This window comes from Lepidothrix coronata, unplaced genomic scaffold (assembly GCF_001604755.1).
Source record: "Lepidothrix coronata isolate B3197 unplaced genomic scaffold, Lepidothrix_coronata-1.0 Scaffold267, whole genome shotgun sequence".
Lineage (NCBI taxonomy): Eukaryota > Metazoa > Chordata > Aves > Passeriformes > Pipridae > Lepidothrix > Lepidothrix coronata.
In genome coordinates, this window is record NW_016690447.1 from 1,684,447 (window position 1) to 1,695,480 (window position 11,034).

General features: G+C 43.5%; 1 protein-coding gene across 1 annotated transcript in view; it reads left to right on the forward strand.

Annotated features, from left to right (window-relative positions):
• LOC108507721 (myosin-1B-like) overlaps positions 1-3,463 on the forward strand; it is a 19,739-nt gene extending 16,276 nt beyond the window's left edge. Inside the window, exons 27-34 of the mRNA XM_017835940.1 lie at positions 4-39; positions 228-536; positions 638-841; positions 1,743-1,868; positions 1,961-2,131; positions 2,220-2,324; positions 2,565-2,660; positions 3,168-3,463. Of these exons, the coding sequence (XP_017691429.1) occupies positions 4-39; positions 228-536; positions 638-841; positions 1,743-1,868; positions 1,961-2,131; positions 2,220-2,324; positions 2,565-2,660; positions 3,168-3,320 (1,200 nt within the window). The 3' untranslated portion in view covers positions 3,321-3,463. The remainder of the gene's footprint in view (positions 1-3; positions 40-227; positions 537-637; positions 842-1,742; positions 1,869-1,960; positions 2,132-2,219; positions 2,325-2,564; positions 2,661-3,167) is intronic.
• Positions 3,464-11,034: the final 7,571 nt, after the last annotated feature.

Consider the following 11,034-nt stretch of genomic DNA (forward strand, 5'->3'; position numbering starts at 1 on the left):
AAGTTCCGCAAGATCCAGCACGAGCTGGAGGAAGCTGAGGTACACAGCATTATTTATTGCTCTCTTACGTGTCTTGGATTTCTATCTCGTTTATCTCTTTCCAGACAAAAGAGGAAAAGAGGTTGTATAAAAGTAGAGATATTATCTAATCACGGCATTTTTTTTTACTCAAAACTTCAGGTTCAACATTTGTCACAAGAAAAGTATTCTGATTTATTTTTGTCCAGGCCTCCCTGGAACATGAAGAGGGGAAGATCCTGCGCCTGCAGCTGGAGCTCAACCAGGTGAAGTCTGAGATTGACAGGAAGATAGCAGAGAAAGATGAGGAGATCGACCAGCTGAAGAGAAACCACCTCCGAGTCGTGGAGTCCATGCAAAGCACCCTGGATGCTGAGATCAGGAGCAGGAATGAAGCCCTGAGGCTAAAGAAGAAGATGGAGGGAGACCTGAATGAAATAGAGATCCAGCTTAGCCATGCCAACCGCCAGGCTGCTGAGGCACAAAAGAACCTGAGAAACACGCAGGCTGTGCTCAAGGTCTGTTAAACAGAAATTGCCTAGGGAGAAACATTGTGGTTGATCATTTCAGTCCCCAACACCTCTAAATCTGCTTATAATTTCTTTCAATGGTTCTACAGGACACGCAGATCCATTTGGACGACGCTCTCAGGACCCAGGATGACCTGAAGGAGCAGGTGGCCATGGTGGAGCGCAGAGCAAACCTGCTGCAGGCTGAAGTTGAGGAGCTACGGGCAGCCCTGGAGCAGACGGAGCGGTCGAGGAAAGTGGCTGAGCAGGAACTGATGGATGCCACTGAACGTGTGCAGCTCCTCCATACCCAGGTGAGGTCCTTTGGTGAAAAATGGCATTCTTGGTAAGTGGGAGAACACTTGTGTGCTTTATTCCAGTCACCACTGGAGGCTCAACTTCGAGAAAGAGAATCCTGTTTTCTGAAGTATTCATTAAGTTACTGAAAGAGATCTTTGCTGGAAAAATGTGTGCACTGATTTTTTTCCCAAACTGCATACGATGGCTCCCATGCTTCTACCTTACTTGCGTGCTCAGATAATCTCCAGGGGAGACACTTTAGTCACAGGGACATTCCAAATGCTCCAAACAGTCAGGAAATTCAGAGACCACAGCACCATTCATTCCTTTTCAGTTGAAATGTAGCACTGAGGAATCCTCATATTACATCCAAAATGTATTTTTTCACTAGCAAGAGAGTGGGGATGAACTCCTGTCGCTAATGTAGCCCATATCGAGCAGGCTTTGACATGAGCTACATGTCATAACAGTCATCGAGTGGTCAAGTGCTGAACTCTATGGAAAGTGTCTGGTTTCAACTGCTGAGAAAATTCTGGAAGGGATCCATCCTATCTTCATTCCAAATTTTTCTCTTTTCAGTTGTTAAGGGTAGAGTACACTTCCCTAACATTGAAGAGAAGGCATTTCACTGACTTGTCTCAATCTATTTTTCTTACTTTCCTGAGCTAGCCTCAGTAGCTGAGATGTGGCATATATTGTATTTCTAAACACTTTTTCAAATTAATAAAATTAATTCTTGGAGGAAAAAAAAAACAAAACAAAAAAATCCTTGTACCCTAGTGATAAGAAATTTTACTAGAAAAATCTCTGATATCAATTTTTCATATAATTATGTCTGAAAGTATTCAAAATCCTGTAATGTTCTTGATTTCAAATAATGAGCTAACAAAATAAATCTCTGATGCTGCTCAACAGAACACCAGCTTGATCAACACCAAGAAGAAGCTGGAGACAGACATTTCTCAGATTCAGAGCGAAATGGAGGATACGATCCAGGAGGCCCGCAATGCTGAAGAGAAGGCCAAGAAGGCCATCACAGATGTGAGTCGGGGCTCCTTTCATTGCTGATGGCGATGTATTCTCCCCAAAATGTCTCCAGCCCCACAAGGGCTTTGACCTTTTGCTCTGCTCAGGCGGCCATGATGGCAGAAGAGCTGAAGAAGGAGCAGGACACCAGTGCCCACCTGGAGAGGATGAAGAAGAACCTGGACCAGACAGTGAAGGACCTGCAGCACCGTCTGGATGAGGCCGAGCAGTTGGCTCTGAAGGGAGGCAAGAAGCAAATCCAGAAGCTGGAGGCCAGGGTGAGCAGGGCTGTGTTGGTGCATGAGTGACCTCGTCTCTTGGGGAGACACCCCCAGGGAAGCTGCAGGGACGGGCTTCTCATTGCAGGTGCGGGAGCTGGAAGGGGAGGTTGATGCTGAGCAGAAGCGCAGCGCTGAAGCCGTGAAGGGTGTGCGCAAGTACGAGAGGAGGGTGAAGGAACTCACCTACCAGGTAAGGCTGGAGGCTTCTTTGCATTGCCTTCCTGGTAGAATAGTGTCTCAAAACGTTGGAACATTGCCTTCCAGAGGGATTTCTTTCTATACCTCAGACAATGACGGAGTTATCTGGATTTTGACACCTGTCCTTCTGGACTGCAGTGTTCCATAAACTATATTATTCCCTCTGTTTCACATTTATGAAATTGAGAGAATGATGTAAACAAGGTTTTCTGTTACTTGCCATTCTCTGTAGTCTGAGGAAGACCGGAAGAATGTTCTCAGGCTGCAGGATCTGGTGGACAAGCTGCAAATGAAGGTGAAAGCCTACAAGAGACAAGCTGAAGAGGCTGTGAGTATTGATGTGTGAAGTCAGTCTTTTTCTAGGTGGATGTGGAATTCTGTGTTGTTGTTTTCCCTTCTGTTTAAACCATGTTCAACATTGTGGGAGTAGGGCTCTGCTTCCTTTCATTTTCTTTATTTCATATTTCTGCCTAGCAGAAAACAAATCACCTTCAAAAATTGTAATATATAATTTTATAGCAGTAAATAACTGGAAAATGATTTAATGGAAATAACTGCAATTATATATAATAATTCAAAAATTCCATAGTGCACTAGCACTTCATATTTAGAGCTAGGTTCTTGGTATGTCTTACTAACCATCTAAACATTTAGCATTTAAGCTATTTCCTTGGATTTCTCTAGAAGTATTAGAGAGAATTACATACTAACTCATAGTCCTAGGGGTATTTTTCATTATTAAAAAGGAAAATGCCACAGCATGTTAAGGGCAGTGTTACAGTAGGACTATCATTAAATGTTTTAAAGCCTATTTTATGTTTCTTCATATCTCCAGGAGGAGCTCTCCAATGTCAACCTCTCCAAGTTCCGCAAGATCCAGCATGAGCTGGAGGAAGCCGAGGAACGGGCTGACATTGCAGAGTCCCAGGTCAACAAGCTCCGAGTGAAGAGCCGGGAAATTGGCAAGAGGGCAGAAAGTGAAGAGTAAATGACGCCAGTGCTGTAAAGTGAGAGAATTGCAAAAATGTGACATTCTATCACTTTTATTTTGTAATCACTGCTTAGTCCTTCATCAATATCTAGATAAATAATGCCTAGAAAATAAAAATTGTAGAGCTTTTCCCATTTAAATAATGAGAAGTGTTGTATTTTAATCATTACCCCGAATTCTTATTTTTTATTCTTATTTCTTAATTCTTATTCTTATTTCTTATTCTTATTCTATATTTACATTTTTCCTTACTTATTTAAACTTATTTATTCAATTAAAAATCTTGCTTCAGGTATTTTCAAAGTGTTTCAGCCACTGTCAAAGTGGTCTAATCTGACATCCTGCTTTGTTCTCACCATAGAATTTAATCTAATACTTTCTAATGTGGCAAGTCATTATTTCTTTGCAAGAGAATATAATAATCCCTTATAACAGTTGCTTTAGGAATACAATAGATATTAACTCGATTGCTCTGTCCAAAGAATAAGAATTTATTGCATCCAACTTTTGCTTTTTCAATCCTTCAAGCCACTTTGGAACATAGTTTAGAGTACATTTAAACCTAAAATGAGGCCTACTTTCATCTTTTGTTCATGAAAGTGATGTGCAAACCAACATTCCCAGGGCAGCACACCAGCAACCTTATATAGTCAGTCATTCCTTGTCTATATTCTGTTCCCAAAACTCTTCTGAATCTTCTAACTTGGCCAGGCAGACACTTACCTCCTATGTAGTCTACAGGGTAATCCAGATAACTTTGCCCAGCCTGGCATCACTCAAAACATGTGTTTTCATTCTTTACAATATAAAGTAAAACATATGCAGGTATTCTTCCCAAAAAAGTCAAGGCAGTGGAACAATTTAAAAAAAGGTTTATTTCAGATGCAAGGACCCTTTCTTAACATGCTGCATGCACCGGGCCCCCAGAGGAAAAAAGCAATGCCCCACCTTCTTTTTGTTTCTTCTCTCTCTCCTCCCCCACACTCTCTGGCTTGACGACGCCTTGTACGTGTCTGCAAACATGTTATCTCCCTGCATACCAGGGACATACCTTACAGCTTCTCCCTGTGACTTTCTCTGAAATACAGAAAGAAGAAAAAAAACCATTTAACCCATTAGAGAAGGCATTTTACAGTCTTCCTGAGAGAAATTGAGTTCTAGCTTTCCATCATGAATTCTTCCAAAATTGTACCTATCCCTACAACAAATATCATTACCAATCAGAGAAATCCATGGTCACCTCTTAAAAACAAGGAGAAATAGGTGTCACTTTCTCTGTCATAATCTAATATGTAGAGGACTTGTCCTTCCCCAGTCTGAAGATATTTGAACCAGTGAGACCTTCTCAAGATTTTTTCATATTCCACTTGGAAATAAGATACTTGAAGAAACCAAATCAAGTACTCCTGTTGCAGATCCACAGCTATGCCTTCGAAAATAAAATCAGTTGTCTACAATGAAAAATGTCAAAATAGTCTCTGTAGAATACCAAAGAAAATGCTAATCTGGCAAAGGATGACTGCATTACTGAAGGGCTGGCAATTCACTGCTGTGACATGGGCCTGTCCCTCTCTTTGTTTGATTAGTTGATAAACCTGATGACTTGTCAGAGTTCACAAGCACCAAGAATATTCAATTATCTTCCTTTTGAGTTGGGCCATACCCTAAAACTTTCTTCTGCATCTCTTCCTTTCATTCCTTAGTGTTAACTGGACAATGAGGCTATGGCGCTCTCTGCTGTGTCCAAAGACACAGGAGCTGAAGTCCAGAGCTGAAGGCTATGTTAAACAACACAACTTTCCTCACAGTAGACATATGTTTGTAGTGTCTTCATTTGGCTTTTTCTGAGAGAAGTGATCTAGCCCACAACACATCTGCATTTGCCATTGAGACACCACTGTCTCAGACCAACATTAAAGCCATTGCACTTAGTGAACTTTTCATCCTTCTTCATTTCATGGCTAGGCTTTGCGAACGAAGATTTAGGAAGGCTCTATCCACGTTTGTTACAAGCACGCTGGTGGCTTATGAGGCCAATACGAGATAGACATATCCGATTGCAAAAGGCACAGCAGAAAGACTCCTTAGGTGGTATATCCAGCAAGACACGATTCTTTCTGCATTGTCTTTTCTCCTCAAGGGTGATCCTGTGTGCGTTCTCAAAGGAAGCAGCAGCCTTATAGATGGTATGTCTCCAGGCCTCCCGATTTGAGGCCAGAGTAGACCAGTTATGTTGATCAATATGGCCAAGGCTGAGATGTTGTTTCAGGGAGTTCTTGTATCTCCTCTTCGGGGCTCCTCTCATGCGGCAGCCAGTGGCAAGTTTACCATAAAGCAGGACCTTCGGGAGGCGGTGGTCCTTCATCCTGGAGACGTGCCCTGCCCAGCGCAGCTGTGTTCTCAGCAACATGACCTCAATGCTTGTGACTGCTGCTTGTTCTAGAACAGATGTATTAGTCACATAATCTAACCAGGGGATGTTTAGGATTGTTCAGAGGCAGCGTTGATGGAAGCGTTCTAGGAGTCGCAGGTGGTGGCAGTAGATGACCCATGATGGACTAAAGAGTATTGCAGGTCTCAGAACTGACCATCATTCCAAATAATTTGTCGGTCATTCATCACCCTCCTGTTTCCTATTTAAAAAAAAAAAGTTATTAAGCTTTCTAAGCGTGGAGTGGTGAGTAACAGAGAGAATTATGACTAGTGTTCAATTGACAGTCACTTCTGATTATGTATTAGTTTATATAACTTCTAGTTGTTTTCCACAGTTCTGATTCTTAGTTTGACACATGAAAGAGAGCATTCAGTGACTGAGAGCTATTCAGTAATTTTTCCCCTTTAGTTTCTACTTAATGAGTATTATTCAAACTAGGATTGAAGATGGAAATACTAAATTCCTCATAGGTTTTCCAAGGTTTTAAGACAGATGTGTGAATTACTAGAATCACAGAATGGTTTGGATTGGAAGGGGCCTTTGAAGGTCATCTCATTCCACCCCCGCCATGGGCAGGGACACCTTCCACCAGCCCAGGTTGCTCCAAGCTCCGTCCAACCTGGACTTGGAGACTTCCAGGGATGGGGCATCCACAACTTTTCTGGGCAACCTATGCCAGGGCCTCTCCACCTGTCCCAGGGTAGTGGAAGGTTTAGACAAAGTTTTTTAGAGAAGCCCTCTTGTTGAGCTATGAGGTGCAGAAAGGACCCCTTTGCTTTCCAAACTCCTTCTCAGAGAGGAGCCTCGGTGTGTCTGGATCCAATCTCAGCCTCAGATTTTGTCCACAGTTTAAATTTAAGGAATTATAGAGTCAAAATTAAACCACTTTTGTCCCACAGGTCTTAATGATGGCAAATCAGATATATTTATGTAAAATGAATTATTTATTATGACAAATGAACAGATAAAATATCTTAGTCAGAATTATTTACTACACAGTATAAAAGCAAAAAACTACTAGTAGAGTATAGTATAGCATAAAGTGATATAGTGCACTGTACCAAAGCAATTGTATTAAAGCAATAGTATCAAAGCTGGCAAAAAGAAATAATCAGTAAGTAGAGATTGATGTAACTCACCACACAACAATCGTGGGCAGATCTCTGTCTTTCACTTAACCACGAAGAGGTATCTCTGCTTCACAGGAGAAGCTCCACACACTCAAAAAAGTATATGGAAGAATCTGCCATATGAAAGTTGGACTGGGCTTTTATAGTTATAAAGTGATTGACTGCCAGTCACATATTCCCAGGCCAGTCAGTAGCTTATCTGTTAAATCTTGCTTCAAAAAGCAGGGGGGTTGTTTGCAGTCTGGTGAACCAGGCTGGTTTTAACACCATTCAACACTAAAAGCAGTAACTCATCACAGACACTGTATTTTAGGCTCAAGGCAGAGCATCCCGGTACACCACTCTCACAGGGTAGAATTTCTTCCCAATATCCAATCTAAACTTACACTCTTTCCGTTGGAAGCCATTCTCCCTTGTTCTGTCACTCCTGGCCCTTGTCCAAAGTCCCTCTCCAGCTCTCTTGGAGCCTCTTTAGGCACTGAAAGGGGCTCTGAGGTCTCCCTGGAGACTTCACTTCCCCAGGCTGAGCACTCTCAGCTCTCTCAGCCTGGCTGCAGAGCAGAGGGCCTCCAGTTCTCTAAACATCTTTGTGGCCTCCTCAAGACTCGCTCCAGCAGCTCCACATCCTTCCTGTGCTGGGCCCCCAGGGCTGGAGGCAACTTTGCAGGAGGAACTCACCTGAGGGGGCAGAAAGGCAGAATACCCCCCTCCCCTGCTGTCCACACTGGGGGATCAGCCCTGCACACAGGGGGTTTTCCAGCCTCACCCACCAGCATCCACAAGTTCTTCTCCCCAGGGCTGTTCTTGATTCATTCCCTGCCCAGCCTGTACATGTGCCCAGGATCACATACTGATGTATTTACTGAAGGCAATTCATGCATACATACACATACACACACTCATAATTTCCAAAACTATTTTTGTGAGCACCAAGCCAATAACATGAAAATGTAGGTTACTGTTTCATTACTGATATATAATCAAGGTCAAAAGTAGTCACTGTTCTTAGCATTCAATTTCAAGGCTTTGATATGGACTTTACAGCTATGGACAGCTTGCCCTGAAGGAGTCCTCTAGTTAAGCATCACAATATCTCCAAACATGTTCCCAGAGTCACATGTCAGACACCTGAGAAAGGACATTTGTGGGATTGATTGTCACCTGTGAAAAGGATTGCTGTCGAGTTCCTTTTGGAGAAAGAAAAAGATGACAAATCAGCATGCAGCTTTTGTACCATGCAGACAAGTCCTGGTTTAATGCATCCCATGGAAAGAAAAGCAGTAGGAGCCTCTTTGCTCAGAAACCCTCTAATCCGCCAAGGAACCGTTCGAGCATTTGGGGTCCTTTTCATGATGGTTTTTTCCTGCCTGAGTCAAGCAGATAATTTTTTACCTCCACCCCAGCCTGGCTCTGCCCCTGTGCACCACAGGCAAACTGACAGGGGCTGTTGGCCAAGACTCCCTGAAGAGAACACTGCAGGACAAGGCAGTACCTCAATGCAGGTAAGTCTCTGGTCTGGACAAACATTTCCAACAACAAACATTAAATAGCTAAAACCATTGCCCCACAACCAACATGCCTCAGCTAAGTCTGAAGCAAAGCAAAAGCAGTGAGTGGAAAAGGTTCAGTTCTACAAATGCTTTTACAGAAAAAAAAAGAAAATAAGGCTTCAATCTGCTTCAGCTGTGACATTTTCTTTGCCTGGCTGACTTTAGCTGAACCTCTGCAGACATGAGGCTGCAGCTAGGGTTCATCCCCACTGGTATGATGGGCTGCAGAGACTGGGATTGACTGAGGAGCTGATCCCACCCCTGGAATATCTTACACCATAGCATCACAGAATCATTTAAGTTGGAAAAAACCTCTAAGATAATTGAGTCCAACCGTTAACCTAACGCTGCCAGGTCCACCACCATGATGTACCTAAGTGCCACACCTACATGTTTTTTTAACACTTCTGGGATGGTGACTCCACCAGTTCCCTGGGTAGCCCATTCCAATGCCTTCTAATGACCGCTCTTTCAGGGAAGAAATACTCCCTTATATCCAGTCTGAACCTCCCCTTGCGCAACTTGAAGCTGCTTCCTCTTGTCACTTGTTTCCTGGAAGCAGAGCCCAACCCCCACCTGGCTTCCCCCTCCTGTCAGGGAGCTGGAGAGAGTGAGAAAGTCCCCCCTGAGCCTTCTTTTCTCCAGACAGAGCCCCCTCAGCTCTTTCTGGTGCTTCTTATCAGACTTGTGCTCCAGACCCTTCCCCAGCAACTTCTTATAGCAGGACAGTCAGAGGAATGAATCCCAAAATATAATGGAAGATCTATACGTGCCTCCTAAGGTCTCTCTTCCACCTCCATGCTGTGTTGTCCCCTAGAGGAATCCCAGCGAGCTTGGGGGCAACATCTGGGTGATCTGTGTTGGTTATGTGATAACAACTTGTCTGCACACCCATGAAGCAACACTGAAAGACCATGGCAAGAGGAGAAGCCCAAATAACACCTTGCCCAGCTACTCCCAGGCCCATCACAGGAGCCCATCAGCCCATCAAAGGCACTTCTGTAGTCCAGGGGAGCACAGGGTACAGTGGGGACTCCCAAGGAACAAGCACCCTGGCCAGGTCCCCAGGGATGTACTGACGCAACACAAGGTGTGAAACCCACTCCCATGCGCCACAGGGAGCAGCTCTCCTTTCTGACTGAGGAGAGCTGCTGCCGAGGGGTGCAGGGGAAGAGACACTGGGAGCACACAGAGATAGTCATGGGACGTTTTAGGGATAAACCAAAGGTTTGAAGAGGAGGAGGATAGGTGATCTGGGCAGGAACAAATATACAAAACTAGAGGGGTAAGGAGATAAAAAGGACTGATGATGTGTAAGTAGAGGCTGGTCAGCATGCCTTTATGATCATGCCCTGTGCCTGATCATTGCAGTCTGTCCTCCACTTACTTATATATGTATATATTTCTTTTTATATAGATAGATGTATTTATGTATGCAAATGCACGTACAGGGCACATACATTTGCTCTGTGTGTGTTTGTGCCTCCTGAGAGCACATTTTGAGCCTTGCAACAGGGAACATGGAGTTCCTGAAGCCTAACCTCTCTCAGACTGTTGGATCCAGCATGATATATTTTCCTTTAATATCTGGCACAGTCGGCAAGAGACAGCTGGGCTCTGAGTGTTTCCAAAACAGCAGATCCAGTATTCCCAATAGAGGGAGGCAGTAGATCCTTTTTCAAATGTGTTCTATCTGTCAGAATTATTTGCCAAACCTTTGGAATATTGTGAGGGAAAATCCTGGATTAACCAGGGTGATGGACTGAGAAATACATGCACAATATTGTGTATGTGAAGACTGGTGTGGAAATTGGCTTTGCAAGGAGTTGTTTCTTTTGAAAAACTGTTGGCCCACCACAGATCAAGTCCTAAGTACCTTGACTACAAAGCAGGTAGAGATCAGAGAGCTGAGGCCAGGTTCTCTGCAAACCCTGTGTTGGAAGCTGAGTTACAGAGGTACTAACAATTGCCAATGAGTGTCCTCAACTTACAGAAGAGTTTCTAATTTCACAAAGTTCATAAATAGAGTAATAGGGCTTCAGTTCACATAGGGATACTATAGGAGGGATGAAAGGTGCAAATTTCATCATTACCTTCCTTATAAAGGATTTTGTGGGTTTTGCCTTTTTCTGACCGCCCTTGTCTCTACACCCTACCTTTTAAATTCTTTCTTTACAATTAAACTTGGATTTGTAAGTATTGCAAATGTGGGGATAGTGCCTGTGAGCACTGCCAACAACGTGCAGAGTGCAGCTTTGCAATTGCCCCACGGGGTGTACACACATGCTCTGGAAAGACATCCGCAGGACCCGAGGGCATGGAGCTGCACCAATTGTGTCACTCTCAGGCTGAGAGTGATGTTATATTTTGCATGAGCATGTTATATCTTTCTCCAAAATCCTGAGCTTGCTATATTGCTGCTACAAGAGTATCCAAGAGTTCTTTCAAAATACTTCAGCTGGGAAGACCAGGAAGGGATCTAAAAAGAGTTGGTGCAGGCTCTTCCCCATTAAATGTAGAAGGAAAGGACATCATGGAGTTTTCTGTTTGTTTTGAAAACTAGAAAAGTATAGCACATTTCACAAACGCCACTCTTT